The 16565-nt window shown below is 34.8% G+C and overlaps 1 protein-coding gene across 1 annotated transcript in view; it reads right to left on the bottom strand.

Moving 5' to 3' along the window:
- BANK1 (B cell scaffold protein with ankyrin repeats 1) overlaps positions 1–16565 on the bottom strand; it is a 173810-nt gene that overhangs the window by 123549 nt on the left and 33696 nt on the right. Inside the window, 1 exon segment of the mRNA XM_081332237.1 lies at positions 8850–9248. Coding sequence (XP_081188363.1) covers positions 8850–9248 — 399 coding nt within the window.

The raw sequence follows: 16565 nt of genomic DNA, 5'->3' as shown, positions 1-16565 counted from the left end.
AAGTCATGACAATTACAATGATCCACATGCTTTCTTATCCCTTGCTTCTCTTACTGTACATTTTCTAATTGTAAATGAATGGACAAAGTCTATAGATAATCCTTATGAAGGATCCAACATGGTAATAATTTCTATTAAACATAAGAGGTTCTAGGATTCAAGAGATAGTGATAATTCCTAATAATCCAGAAAATAAACTTTTAGTCTTAATTATTTCTATGACAGTGATTTCCATCCAATGGTCTATGGATAAGAACTATGGATGGAAAATAATTAAAAAAATAATTAGGACATTTTAGGCAATATGCGATATTTGGCATTGCCAATGTATAAAATATATTAATGTTTTAATTACTTTGGATGTTTAAGTCCTGTGGAACCTAAGGTATGTTCTTATATGCAATGAAATTAACAGAAAGTTTTTCACTGACCTTGGTTTGCTTCTTCTCAAAAGCTTTAACATTAATATAATGGTTTGCAGAAAGGATTATGTTCTATGATTTTTTTTTTAAAAAACTCTCTTACCACAGACTAGCAGGCATTACCCTCACAATGTATGTTTTATTTCCATATGTAAAACACACACATAAAATAAATCATGAATTCATGAATATACTTATAGGTACTTTAAGGTACAAAGAAAATAATCTACATGATTCTTTTTATAATGAAAATAAAGATGAATTGATCAGAATTCCTGTAGACCAGCTATTATCTTTTTATGCAAATTATTTAATCCAACACAAAGTTAGGTTTTACTGAGCTCCAATACAAAAGAAGCCACTCTATTCTATCAATTTCAGCTCATGTTAGTTGAATTTCAATTACATCAACTCACGTAAGCTGTTTTCATCCAATTAGGGCTGAAAAGAAGAATAAAACATCAAATACTTGAATCTGTGTTTCATTAGCGCACAGTTCGCTGCCATGTATAAATAAGAATTTAAACTGTCAGAATGTTAGACAAGTCTAGCTTTTTATTTTTTTATGTTATTTTTATTTTAAATATTCTAAGATATCAAAGATAAACATAAAGTACTATAATATAAAGGGAAATTAAAGAAAGGAGAAAAAATTGAAATGAAAAAATGAAAAAGCAGAGATACAGAATTGCCTTGATTTTTTTCATAAGATAGGACCCTTCATACATTTTAGAGAAAATTGTTAATCCTTGTTCAGGAAAAATCTGAAGTCCTCTAAAGTTGCAGCCCAAACTCTCATAATGGTGTTGCACATACTGTGCATGATCTCTAAGATGGCAGTAGTAACTGAAATTGCGATGGGATCTTCACCTTGATCCTTCTTGATCTCTCAGTGACCTTTGATAACGTCAACAATGATATCCTTCTGGGCCTATTTAGAGAGGCACAGAGTTATGGAGTGCTCCTTCTCCCTTTGGTGTCAGTTCTGTTTAGTGTTGATAGTTGGGGAGAAAACTAGCTGGAAACTTTTACTATGTGGAGAACCTCAAGCCATTACCCTTGGCCCATTCTTATTTCATATCTACATGAGACCATAGGATGAGGTCAATGGTAAGGGATTAGATATCATCAGTATGTAGCTCGATTTCCTGGGCCAACCAAATGCTTATGTCAAGATGCTTTTGCAGTGTTTGGGATCCCTAATTCTTGGGACTTATCATTTTTTTACTCTAGATGGGGCTGAGTTTTGTGAAGAGTCTGTGGATCATTCTAGACTTTCAGCTCTTGCTAAAAGCAAATGGCATCTCTGGCTAGGAGAACCTTCTATGCCAGTTACACTTATTATTCACAGTCCCTCATGCTTTTCCCTTCTATATTATTGTAATTTGCTATCCTTCAAAACTACTCAGGAGCTACAGCTGATTCAGGATGCATTACTGTAGCTAGTTATGGATTGCCTTGCTATGCCTATATCATGCCTCTACTCTGAAAGCTGCATTGGCTTTGAGTAAGGTTTTGAGTACAACTTGAAGTGATGTTCGTAAAGTTTTTCATGGTATAGGACTGGATTATTTGCAGAACTGCCTGTTTCTAATCATTTCAGCCCATCATACAAAGTCTGCCATATTGAGCAGGTTCTGGATCTCTTCCATTAAATAGTGCCATCTAATGGGACAGAGGGAAGAGGCCTTTCTCTTGTATTACAACCACCCTGTGAAATGCATACCTTCCATGAGATTTGGATGACACCAGTCTTGGCATACTTTTGCAAGGTGTTGAAGATCTGATTCTTCTTCTGGGCATTGGGCCAGGTTGTGATTTGAGCCTGCCTTACTGTAAATTGGTGAGTTGTTCCATGAGCACTGGGTTGTTTTTAAATTTTTAAATTTATTTTCCTATTTCTTTATGTTGTCTTTTAGGTACCCAGAGTTGTATATTAGCTGCACAGTGATGTAAATCTAAATAGTAAATAAAAGATAAATAGGAAACTTTTGCATGATAGCTATTTAGAATATGAATATCTCATTTTCTAATATTATAAATAGACTAAGTTTCACACATTATGTTACATGTTTGCTATCCATAATTTATCAAATGACCTATGATTTGTTGAGTTTGTATAATGTACTAAGCAAAATATCATGATGCACAAACCACAATAGCCATGTGTGCATATATTAAGCTAAGTGAATGCTTTCAATATATCCAGGAGGAATCTTTGTTCTAATTTTTATTAAGGTTCTGAAGGTGAAGGTAATATTGATTTCAATGTCACAGTTAAAGCAGCAACAATAATTGAGAAATACACTCAGATATATGTTTTTTGAGTACTACTTTTGAAATGTTTAAATACAGAACCACAGAAGGAGTTCAATTCCTTTTATCTCAGTCAGTAGAATAAAACAGTACAGCAATGTACAATACAATAAAGATCAGAATTGTATCACACAAACTGTTTTGAATCAGGCCACTTCAGATCAAGGACTGGATATTACCTGTTTGCTGCTTGTATATAAGTGTGATTAAGATAATCTTCCTTCTTATGTTTAAAATGCATGGATATGTTTTCTCCATGGACAAGTAGAAAAGGAACCAAATACTTTTATAGGGTTTTACAGTCAGGCTCCCCTCGCAACTATTTTTCAATGCTTAAACCTTGCAAAATCATTCCTGTTGTTCTGCTGAATTAGCAGCTCAGATCCTATTTATCATTTTTATCATAATTTGACTATGAAATAATTCATCTGGCTCCATTCTCAAGCAGTTTATACCTCAAGCTTAGTTTTCAAAAATACAGTTCAAAAGATTTCTTCTTTTTTTTTTATCCGTGCCTATTCTTCTTAATCCTGCTTTCCTATAACCTCTCACAACTCTGTAATACTTATAAATCTGATACTTTGCTGGCAGCTAGGGGACAAAAGCATTCTTTCTTCTTACAAATTAATCCTCCAATTATTTACTCCCCAAGAAATGGGTATTCTGGCAAGAAATCCAACTCAGTGTCAGATGATATTGAAAAGTGGGATATGAGATGAATGCCCCTAATTTTCAGGGACTGACTGTTGCCCTCAAAACCTACCTTGAAAATCCATCTTTATCTACATCTGGAACAGGAAAATTAGGAACCAGACCTGCCTTTGCAAACTTGGCTCAGTGGGTTAGGACGCTGAGCTTGTCGATCAGAAGGTCGGCAGTTTGGCAGGTCGAATCCCGAGTGCCGCATAACAGAGTGAGCGCCTGTTACTCGTCCCAGCTTCTGCCAACCTAGCAGTTCGAAAGCACATAAAAATGCAAGTAGAAAAATAGGGACCACTATGGTGGGAAGGTAACAGCGTTCTGTGCGCCTTTGGCATCTACTCATGCCGGCCACATGACCACGGAGATGTCCTCGGACAAGCGCTGGCTCTTCGGCTTTGAAGCGGAGATGAGCACCGGTCCCTAGAGTTGGAAACGACTAGCATGCATGTGCGGGGGAACTTTTACCTTTTTAAATGTTGGGATTCATATTGTTAGAAAAAGTGCTTCTTAAAAGATAAGTAGATTTGCTCACTTCAGACGCATTATGTGAAGACCTAGCTCTCTGGAGAAAGCCCTTGTTCTGGGAAAGGTGGAACAAAAGAGAACAGAAGGGCAATCAGTGTCAAGGTAGATGGACTCAGTTACAGTGGCAATGAACGCATCATTGAAAGACTAGTTTATGGATAGATCATCATGGAAAAAATCTGTGTGGTTGGTAGGAGTCAAAAACAGTTTGACAGCATATGATCGATCAATCAATCAATCAATCTGCATTTGATTTAATATTATTCCTTCTAAATGGTTCTATGCATTGGAATACAAGCTTGCTAGAAGGAATAGTGATTTGTTCTGACCTTGTAAGCAGAAGACGCTATTGCCTGGCTCACCCACAGATTCTATTTAGAATGCTTTTTTTCTGACACGGATCCTTTCTCTCTTTGAACTCTGCCTGATCAGCACTTCTATTCACTGTCTTTTTTGCCTTTAGTTTGTCCCAGATAACATTGTGTCAAAATCAGCCTAGAAATGATCTTCCCCTGGGACAGATGCTTCTAATTTTCAGAATGTTTCTTTTAATGGCGGTTTTCAATTTATTTATTTATTTATTTTATTTCAGGTGGCCTGCAGGGGGGTAGAGAATGCTGCTATTATGATTGTTTTCTGCTATAGCCTTTTTAATTTTAATTTTAGTGACTTTTATACGTCACTATTATATTTCTATTTATAGCCTGCCTTTTTTTCCCTCAGGAGCTGAAGGAGTCATCTACTCTCCCTTTTCTACTTCCCCACCCCCCACAAAAACAATCATATGCAGTAGGAAGACTAAGGAACAGCATCTAAAGTTACCCATGGGTTTCTGTAAGAAAAGCTGGGCTTCCCTATTTAGTTCTATTACTGCATCTCATTTTGCTACCTGTCCAATTTTCTATGCATTCTGATATGTGAAAACAAAACCCACCATCAAACAACCATAAGAGATGTTGCTCAAGATGTCTTGCCTTGCGACTGTATTATAAAAAGGAAATCAATGAGGCAGCAAAATTTAGGAAGGTTTTTGTACAAGAGAAACTTTTAGATACCTCTGGTACATATCTATTTGATACCTCTGGTACGTATCTATTTGAGCAGTCTGACCTGGTCTGATGGGTTAGGGTTGGGGTTTTAATACATCTTAATTATTGTTTTAACCTTGGGCATTTATTTAATCACTTTTAACTTTTGTATCCTGTTTTTGTATTTATTGCCCTGTACACCGCCCTGAGTCCTTCGGGAGAAGGGCGGTATAAAAATATAATAAATAAATAAATAAATAAATAAATAAATAAATAAATAAATAAATAAATAAATAAATAAATAAATAAATAAATAAATAATTTAAACAAGTGCCAGAATGCATAGTTTGTTGGGAATTGTATCATATTTTTTCTTCTATCAAATTTATTCTTTAAAAAATATAAAATGGAAGTGGTTAAAAAAGGTGATAAATTAGAATAGTTTGAAAGTTTCTAGTCTTCTCCGTCCTATCTCATCCTTGACATATAAAAGATATGGCTGCTGTTGATTGATTTGTGTCAAGGGAAATCAAGGGCCCGATAAAGTCCACACTGATCATGTTGGATATCTTGAATAACCCAGAAACCTCTTGCCTCATGCAAGATTCCTCCCTAGTTGTGAGTAACACCTCTAAGCACATGTATCTTTATGAAAATAGACAACCAAACAGATGAATTCAATTCAAAGAATAAAAAGCTATATATTTATGCCCCTATGAGATACAGAATAGTTCTGTTTCTATATCAAGCTCTGTAATCAGATTCTTATAAAAGTTCTGTCTAGGAAGAAATCTGCTCTGCTTCTAAGTTACTGAATTTACAGTATATTACTACTGCACCATGGCGGTATAGTGGTTAGAATGCAGTATTGCAGGTTAACTCACTGCTCATTCCAGGAGTTCGATTCTGAACAGCTCAAGGTTGACTCAGCCTTTTATCCTTCCAAAGTCAGTAAAATGAGGACCTAGATTGTTGGGGGCAATATACTGACTCTGTAAACCACTTAGGGCAGTAAAATTATGAAGTGGTATATAAGTCTAAGTGCTATTGCTATATGCATATGGATATAGAATATTACTTTCTTGGCTACATATATTGGCAAACTATTTACTTTATTCATTGTGAGATTTCTTTTTTCTTCTTGGAAGATGACAGTGAGGACTAAATATGGCCAACAAGTGATTAGCTCAAACATCTTGTTTCAGGTGCAGTGGGAACTCAAAGGTTAATCTGTTTGAGGGGGTAGTTGAATTGCCCATCTTTTCTGAACAGAACCATTAAAAAGAAAGCTTTTTTGTTTGTTGCCCAATTTTGCCCTTGACATCTTGGTGCAGCATAGTCAGATGTATCTCCTAATTATATATACACAACAACTTCTGGATTGAGAGGCAATTACTGGCCCAAAATTACCTGTCATCAACTGAGTTTTTGAATCTGGTTTCCCTGATACAAATCCAACATTTTTATCACTGTATCACATTGGCTTTCAAACTCAGATAAGGAGCATATCTTTTCAACCCCAACATTTCCAGATTTAATAAGGTTTCTACTTGACTTCAAGGGTTCGTCATCGTATAGTTCTCTATTTTTATTCAAGAGGGCATGAACCATCTCTTTTCAAGATTTGTCATTCAGCTTTGTAAGCAAAATGATCACGGAATTGAACCAGTCATATTCAGTCTCATGCTCTCATTCAGGTTTAATTCCAGAATGCAACTAGAATACATATTATTCACTTGTTTTGCTCCATATTAATAGCTGCATGGAGCTATATGCAGGAGCAGAGAAGCACTATACAGGTGAACATCATATCACATGCTGAGCTTTATTGATAATGTTAATACCACAAACTAAATCTTAAATCTGGTTTAATAAATGACATCCCTTGTGTTCACATGACATGGTATAATATATGCCCTTGTTCATATAACCTGGTAAGGTTACGGCTTGTTTTAACAACAACAAACTATCAAATTCCATTTCAGCTTTGTCTAGCATGTTAGACATCTCATCCAATATTTTGTGCCATTTATAGTTTGAATGTAAGTTACCTTATTTTATGAGTTCAAGATACTAAAACCACTTTCTTAGAACTTTATAGTCCTCTCTGCCTGCATTCTTTTGGTGCTTCAAAATTTTATTACATACAATAATATCTTAACTGTTTTTTAAATAGACATATACTTTATAGGACTTCACAAAACTTTAAAGGACATGCTTTGTTTTGATGAAGGTTTAGAAAAAAATCACTCTTCAAAACTGATTCACAGAGTAATGTGTGAGTATGACTTTTTCAGTAACCACAAGAAGCTTTTGTGTCTATGCTGTATTATACCAAAGTCTATTCCAATTCCAAATTCCTATTCCAGCAGAGGTTTTAGAAATAAAACAGAGAAACATGACCACTTTTCTTTGCTTTTGGAAGTGGAATATTTTATAAAACAACTTCTAATACAATACAGCTCCCTTCCAAAGCTTTGCACTTGACTCATCTTGTCAACTGAAATGGCCAACAAGTGATCAACTCAACTATCTTGTTTCAGGTGCAGTGGGAACTGAAAGATTAATCTGTTGGAGGGGATAGTTGGTTACTCCTATTGTAATAGTTATAACTCAAAACTGTGAAACTTGTGTATATTGTAATTTGATCCTTGGTATAACTTGATCCATCAGTGCTCATATCTCAACTCTTTAAAAATTCTAAATCTATAAGTAATTGTAAAATACTTCTGGCTGCATCATAAAAACCACATGATATGATCTGCTATGCATTCTGGAAACTTGAGGTGCATGCATAGTTTTGCTGGCATCTTATAAAGCAATGGTTTCTGGTACATGCATTTAATTGAAAGAAATCTAGTATTAATCCAGAACAACTGGCATAGCCTTCTTGTCTATGCATTATGAATGGTTATTTGATGACTTAAGGGTTTCTTTGATATTCATAATATTTTCCTACAAGCTTTTCATAGTCAAGAAACTCAACAAGTAATGATTTTAAACCTTGCTGAACAATATCTTCAAGAGACACTTGTTTGAGATAAAAATTGAATGAAAGAACGAATTGGTTCAGAATCATGTTGTACTGAGTGCTATGGCTATTGTATTTTTTATTTTAGTTTAATATGTTAATATGACATAAATATATTATTTATATTTGTAGCGTCTACTTTAAATGCATATTCTGTTTCTTAAATGCACTAAATTTGAACACCCTGATCCAAAGAGGCTTTTAAAACAAAATAAGATTAACTAAGTGGACCATGTGTGCAACTTGGATCATGAACTGCTCCCTCTGGTTGGGGAATAATCCATGCATTCATAATGTTCAGTTATTACATATATTAAGCCTGGATTTTTCAGTGGAATTTGCCATTTCTCCCCTTTTATTATTGCAGTCCACTATGTAATGACATTGTACCAAATTTTTGAATAATGATTGCTTCAATAACATTCTTTCTTGGCATGACGAATATTTATGACCCTGTGAAAAACAGTGTGTGTCTGTGTGTGTGTGTGTGTGTGTGTGTGTGTGCTTTACTTCAACAAAAGCTCTAGTGAAGTGATTTTCTCAAAGCGGTTTCTTCTAAATATGAAATGAAAAAGTCATCTAGCTTTGCTTCATTCTTCTCCACTGCCTCGCTTCAGCTTTCTCCAATATAGCTGGTGGGGGCTTCCATATTTCTATCAAGTTGTACACACTTAATATTTCCCCATAGTGACAAAGTATTGTTCATCACAATTATTTGAGGAAATGTCTAGACATAAAATATAGTAACACGATCTCTGAGCTTGCATATTTTACCTTAAAATATAGAAATTAGAAAGAGAAAAAAGGAGGGAGGGAGGATAGTACCTTGTTGAATAATATCAGATATAACAGCAAGATAATCTTCTGGGCCTTGATCCGTGGTCATCAAGTGGTTGCATTTGTCTAAGTTCAGTGTCTGATAGATAAGGGTTGAATCTTCCACCCCACAAAGCAAAATGGCCACCATTTCAGGAGGCTGAAGAATCTTGTTCAGAAAATATCTTTTTTTCAGATTCAGGCCCTTTAAAAGACCATTTGATATTATCAACAGTTTGCATCTGTAAGAGCAGAGAAATGGCACTTCTGAATGGTGAATCGATGAAGCTTCTAAGTCGTAAAGTAAGATCCTGTCTTCTAGTATAATGTGCTTGAAAATTGATTTTAAATACAGAGCCCATTCCTCTGCAGTTTCTTCATAGATAACAAGAATGCTCTGTGTATTTTCTGAGGGAATGGAGAAAAGAAAACTTTTCAGAACAATTGTCACATTGCATTACTGTATAATAATAATAATAATTTCAAAAGCTAATATTTCAAAGAGGTTCAATCTAGGTTCTTGTGTGTTGTTTTAAGGAAGAATTTAATATCAAAAACAGATGTATATAGATACAGTTAAGAGGTTGACAAACTTTCCCACCTCCTATTAAGTGTACAAAAAAGACTGAAATTTCATGTTTTACCATTGCACTGTTAAAACTTAAGGGGATATCACAAGATTTCAGCATTATTATCTGGAAGCTTGCAACTTATAACTGGAAGACTTCCAAGGTCCCTTCCAACTCTGTTATTCTATATTCTGTTAACTTTTGCTCAGAATCTCATGAACTTTTTGCAGTTTAGGGGTGGAGTGCTCTGATACAATCTTTGGTGCTTCTGGACAATATTTCTTGGTCCCAGTGTTATGGTCTGACTGGCAGTTCTCTAGAACATGATGGCTTTTCTGTTTAGCCAATTCATGTCATCTTTTGCCATGAACAGATTATTGTTTTTCGAAAATGAGGACATGTGCAGATTAGGTTATTATCTATATGTATAACTTCATACCCAAACTTTGTCTCTCCGTAATGAACAGTTTGCCCACCAATTTTTTGTATGTAGAGCAGTGAACTAGCAATATAATGTGGCTTTGCATGACCACTTCAGTACGCACTCAAAAAGTTTGCCATAAATAAAAACCACTAGAATAGAAGTAGCTTGAGGTAAGCATGGATAAAACTTAGCAGAGATCTGTAGAACATCCTCTGCCCTGAGAAATTGGAGGTTTGTTTTGATTAAATATCTTGCTCTTTTGACAATAGACCTTTTCATTGAAAAAGGCTTCTAAATTTCTTAGGACACCAAAGACAAAATTCAGTGATATATATATGTTTGTTGTTGTTAGCTGCGAAGTCGTGTCCGACCCATCGCGACCCTATGGACAACATTCCTCCAGGCCTTCCTGTCCTCTACCATCTTCTGGAGTCCATTTAAGCTCAATATATATACAAATATTTATAATAATTGTATTAATTAAATTCTAAAGCAAAATAACTAAAATAGACTGTTCCAACAAAGCTGGAGAACTTTTATATTTATAACTTTTTTGTGACAATGATTTGGGAGCAGGGATGGGGACCACCACCCATATCTAGCGAAATGTTTGGCCCAAATGTTAAACATTGTTGGATTATATTTACTCATAGGGCAATGATGCAATGATGATTTCAAGGGTGTCCCACACAAATCTCAGGAAGTCCAAACTATGATTGATAATAATTTTGTTGGCAAAATAAAGGAACTTTATCCTTTCATCCTTGTTGCTGTGTCATTAATGCCAGATCAGCCAGCCAAGCAAACATTTCTGAGAATCATAATTCCATTTTAACTGCAGAATGCTATGATGGATAAGGCCTTTTGAGATAACACATGCACAATAAGCCCCCCAGAGGTGTCTGAAAGGTGGGCAGTTATATAAATGTTTTAAATACATATGTATGCATATATGTAGAAACATACATACATAATAAATATTTGCTACTGTCAAATGGTTCCTGGAGAATAAGGGAGAAACTTTTCTTTTTTTTCATTCTAAAATTTCTTGTTTTGTGAAAAGAAATCACCAGAAAAACTTCAGTTTTACAATTTTGATAATACCATAGGATATCTGAATAAACAATTCCACATGTGTTCTGACCCAAAGAACTTATTCTTATCCTTTAAGAAATTGGCTTTTGTTACTCTTGGGGAAAATAGTTCTCTCATTCAATTGCTTTATGTAGAGGGTTTGATAGAGATGGTAATGAAGGTAACTAATTTTCCAAATAGCTGGTTGAATTTCAGTTAATTCCCATGAAACCCAAAACTGAGCTATAAGCTGTCTGGTTTTAGATGTGCATGCCGCTTCCAAAGTAAATTTATTCTTCTTAAGCCTACATGGTTTTTTTGGATGCAGGTATTAGAAGCATAAAATATGAAATTAATGCTAATGAAACTTCTGAAAATTCATGAGATATTCATGAAAAATACATTTTCCTTGTGAGCTTTCCCACCTTTCTATAAGACAACCACCTCCTTAACTTGCTGACTATTGGGATGAATATTGCCCCATATGTTATATAAGACTTTACAAGCTGACATGTGAGCAGTTGCCCTATAATCCAACATTCAGTTGTAGTTAAACCAGATGAATAGTTTACCAGACATAGCTGTTGTTGAAGTATACCATTAACTATCCTGATGACATATGTTCCTTAAACCCACAGCATTCAAGTCAAAATCATTCTTTGACATAAAAAGTGAAAAAATATTTTTTGTCAATTACTGTTTTTCACATCCTGAAATAAATCAACTAAGGCAAAATCATACTTCCAATTTCTGGAATATATTACAGATTACAAAATAAGAATTGGAAGGCACCTTGGAGGTCATCTAGTCCAAATGCCTGCTCAAACAGAAGACCCTATACAATTCCAAACAAATGGCTGTCTAATCTCTTCTTAAAAACATCCAGTGATGGAACACCACAATACCTGGAAGAAAGCGATTCCACTGGTTAACTGTTGTCATTAATCAGAAATTTCTCCTTAATTCTAAGGTGGATCTCTCTTTGATAAATTTCCACCTGTTACTTCATCTCCTGCCTTCAGTTACTTTGGACAATAGAATACCTGCGGTACAGTATCTTATTTCAGGTCTTTTGGTCACTTTCAGAATGTGTGCCTCCCTAAGAACCACACAAGGATTTATGATTCTGGCACCCCTCATTTTATGTTCTTTTCTAGCATTAAGTTCTACTAATACTATCTTAGTAGATGTCAGGGACATCAGAATTAGGACAGAAAAGTTGGGGTAAATAATTGGGTTGCTTTCTGTCAAATTGGCAAGCTGGGTCTTTCTGGAATTCATCCTATTTCATTGGCCTGTCCCCAAATTTCTTTTATTGGAGATTTTCTGCATTTGAGCCATTAATATTCTAATCCAAATTAGATTGTGCAGTTGATGGATCCGTTGCCACAATTGCTCATGATATTCTACAGAAGCAGAATCAGCCTTCTTCCCCTGGTATATATTGGTGTAAATGTTGTGCATTGTGATGGTTCTATTTGTGAATAGGGAGGGTTAGAGATTGAGAGTGTCTTGAATAAAATCCTCCTGGGGGCTTCTCCCTGGGTTTTTTCTCTCTAGCCATTTCATTCTGTTCACTCTGCTCTAATTTCAGTTGATGGAAGTTTTCTACCTCCACTATTTGCATACTTTTTTAAAAAATGTGTTTTATTAATTTTTTAACATAATCACCTTAATATTCGGTAGACAGCACATTGTCTGGGTTTACATTTAGCAAACATTCACTAACAGTTAAATTCTATAATCTATAATCCACATGATAACTTTACATGATTTCCTCTTTTCCCCATAGTGTTCTCTTTTACCAACCTTAAGTTAATACAATTCTTATTGTTTTAATAAATGATAATTAAGTATAAAAGTTTTCTAATATTTCTACAAATAATAATTACAGCAATATAGTATTCGTTTTATATCTAGTCATTCTGGTTGTCTCAATATATATCCTGTTTACAGTTCTTGTTTGCATTTGTTTTTCCCACAGTGTTCTAAACATTTTTACTGGTTAAGATTTTCTCAGAGTTAATTATATTTAAATATTTAAATCTATTTTTTTCTCATGTAAATCAACCCAATACTTTTACTTTTCTTAAGGAATAAATAAGACTAAAAAGAGAAAGAAGAAGAATGAGAATAAGAAACAGAATAAAATAAAAAGATAGTATATTAATTAATATCCCTATTTCCTATAAGCTAACACATATTTATTTCCAAAAAGTTTTTGTTCTTTTTTTACCATAATTGAAAATGTATTTAATCTTAAAATATTCTTTACTAAACCTAATCCTCTAGTCTTTTAACTCTTAGTCGAAACATTTTTTAATCCATTTATAATTTTCTTAAAGTCAATCACCTTTAGATATCTAAAACATTTCCTTTATATAGGCCATTCAACTCTTTTTTTTCTACAAAGTTTATTGATTTTCTAATATTACGTTCACATATTTGAAAAGCAACGTGGTGGCTGGGTAGTACTAATTCAATTACATGCAGATATTAGTACAGATTTTAAATTGCTACCATAAACATTTCCTCTCTTTTTCCCTTCATATATACTGTCTATTTGTAAATTAAAAGACAAGTTTTATCCTATCCATCACATAGAAATTAACTTTCTTACATATAGCCATAGATTTTAGTTTATACATATTCTAATTGTTTTAAGATACAATCTTTTAGACAATCAATGACCTAATAGATTTTTCAATTTTAATTTCCACTAACATTTAGATTTAACATTTGATATTTATCATTCTCAAGATTTTTAGTATACTCCCAATTCATCTATCACCATTCTTCACAAAATCTAATATTCAAAATACACACCCTCTCTGTCAACAAATTAAGGATACAATATGATATGCTTCCTTTTTGCTAATTTTCAGCTGTTGTTTTTAAAGTAGTAATCAAAATTTATTTTTATTTCAATATTTAATACTTCCTCTCTTCCTCTTTGTATCTGCTATCTCTTGCTTAAACTGATAATTTTCGTTTTTAACATTCCATATAGACCTATTTATTACTTACAACAATAGGTTTTTAGCTTGTCTACATTATTCACCTTTACATGATCTTTATGCACAAATCAATATTCAAATTAGCTATTAATATTTATACTGCTAAATTTTAATGACCAAAAAATTTTCTTTATTTCAGTTCATAACAATGTCTTGTGTTCAGCATACACATCTTATCTATTTAAGTACATTCTGTTTCAGATTTCAATAAGATGGTCAAAACTCCATTCTTCTTGAGTCTTATTCTGGCTTTTTTCCTTTGCCAAATCATCTTCCATGTCCTTGTTTTTAGGTCATCGAAGCAATCTCCTTGTAATATCATGTATATTGATTGATATTGGCAAAATCATCCAATCGCCATTTTTTGAGAGGACTTGTGGGTCTAGTGGGTCGTCTCTTTATTCTTCCATATCAACGTAGTTGTTCTGAATTGTTTCTCTTCTCATCCAACTGTTCTTTTTCTAGATCCTCTAGTTCCTTCTAAGTTGTATAAGAAACCTTTTCCTTTTTCCAAGTTGACAATGTCTTTACTGGATTTTCAAATATCAATATTTGTTTAATAGTAGATTCTTCTGTCATCGTACTTGAATGTTTCATTTTTTCTATTGTATTTTGTATAGATGATTCTTTGTTGTTGTTGTTGTTGTTAGCTGCGAAGTCATGTCAGATCCATCGCAACCCTATGGGCAACGTTCCTCCCGGCCTTCCTGTCCTCTACCATCTTCTGGAGTCCATTTAGGCTCACGCCTACTGCTTCAGTGACTCCATCTAGCCACCTCATTCTCTGTCATCCCCTTCTTCTCTTGCCCTCAACCTTTCCCAGCATTAGGCTCTTCTCCAGTGAGTCCTTCCTTCTCATTAGGTGGCCAAAGTATTTGAGTTTTAGCTTCAGGATCTGGCCTTCTAAAGAGCAGTCAGGGTTGATCTCCTCTAGGACTGACCGGTTTGATCGCCTTGCAGTCCAAGGGACTCGCAGGAGTCTTCTCCAGCACCACAGTTCAAAGGCCTCAATTCTTTGGTGCTCAGCCATTTTTATGGTTTTTTATGATTCTTTAGTTGTGGTCAAAGTTTGGGCTTTCATATCTGGGCTGTCTTCTTGTTCCTTCACATAGCCTCTTATTATTTCATTGGTTGTGGTAAGAATTTGGATTAGTGTTTTCAACATAGCAAGAGTTTGCTGATCTTCATCCATAAATACATTTTGTTCCTGGTCTTCTTCCATATTGGTATTTTAAGCTAAAGGCTTTACACTTAGAAAATCCAAAAGAGAGAGGTTTTTTTTTCTAGGTAAGGAACACAAAGCCTTTCAGAGCTGGTGTTTCAAAGTTCTCAAGGTTATGTATCTTATCTATTTCCCTGGGCAGTCAGCCAGGCCCCTTTTAAATTTTCCCTTTGAGTCCCAAAGTTGTCTTAATCTTTTCAGTTTTTCTTTCTTTTTTTCATAAGAAAGAATCCAGATTTCCAACAGAAGTAGACAATGAAAAATAGGAAACAAAAAATCTTTCAATCCACATGCTTTAAGAAATAAAGTTCCAATTGGGATTCAGTTACTTTTTCAACATTTAAAACGCCCCTGTGTATTTAGTCGCCGCTCTTTCTGGAGTGAGTGCAAAAGTCCCCCTTCCCTCACCGCAGGAGGAAAAATGCTTAGAAGCTTAAGGAGGTACAGAAAGTAATTAGGGTGTAAAAGAGGTCGATCTCACCCAGTCTCTTCTGCGCTGCTTTAAGAGTTGCCTGGTGGAAAATGTGACTTCGGCTGTTCACAGCCTAGGGACAAGCCATAATGGCCGGTCGTTTCGTCCACTGGACGAAATTGCCAGGTCTAACGGGATTGCCAGGTCTAACGGGAGAGTTGCAGCTCTCCTGTGATCCAGCGAGCACCCCTCCTTACTAGTCACCTCTTCATGGTGACTTTCAGCCCTTTTCAGGGCCCTCCAGCGATGCGAAACTGGACAGGAGAGAGAGAGCAAGTCTCCCAGCCATCCATAGCGGCTGTGTGACAAACCAGAAACTCCATTCCAACTCTTTTATATTACTCATATCCAACAATAAAATAAAAAGGAGAAAGAAAAAGAAAGCACTATATTACTTGAGGGGCTCCTCCCTCTTAAAGTCAAATTCATATCCAAAATTTTTCTATTTCTTTAACCATTTTCAAATAAGTGTTTCTTTTTTAAAATATTCTTTCTGATAGGCCCTATCATCCATTTTCTTAATTTGCACTTTAGCTTTTTTCTTTTGCCCAATGCCTTTCTTAATGAATATGTTCTGCTGAGTCAAAAAATCTTTCCATATTCTTATAGATGTTACTGTAGATCAGACATGTCAAACTCGCGACATCATGTGACATCATGCAACATATCGGGACAGTTTTGCCATTGCCAGCAGTTTGACACCCCTGCTGTAGATGTAAAAAGTAAGTCAAGTACAGTATATTTGTTAGAGGCATTTGCCCACTCATTTTTATTGAGAATCTTTTTCCTTCTTTTTCTCTCTGCTTCTCTTGTCATTTTTTGCCTCTCCAGTTCTAGTGTTTTTCCTGGCATCTCTGCAATCTGTTTTATCCAGTCTTTTTTCTTATCCTCAAGTTTATTTTGTAGTGTTGAAATATAGGTTGTCTTTTCCAAGTCCAGTATTTCTT

The sequence above is a fragment of the Vipera berus genome, assembly GCF_964194415.1.
Source record: "Vipera berus genome assembly, chromosome: 7".
Classification (NCBI taxonomy): domain Eukaryota; kingdom Metazoa; phylum Chordata; class Lepidosauria; order Squamata; family Viperidae; genus Vipera; species Vipera berus.
This window is presented reverse-complemented; position numbering and strand designations above follow the sequence as displayed.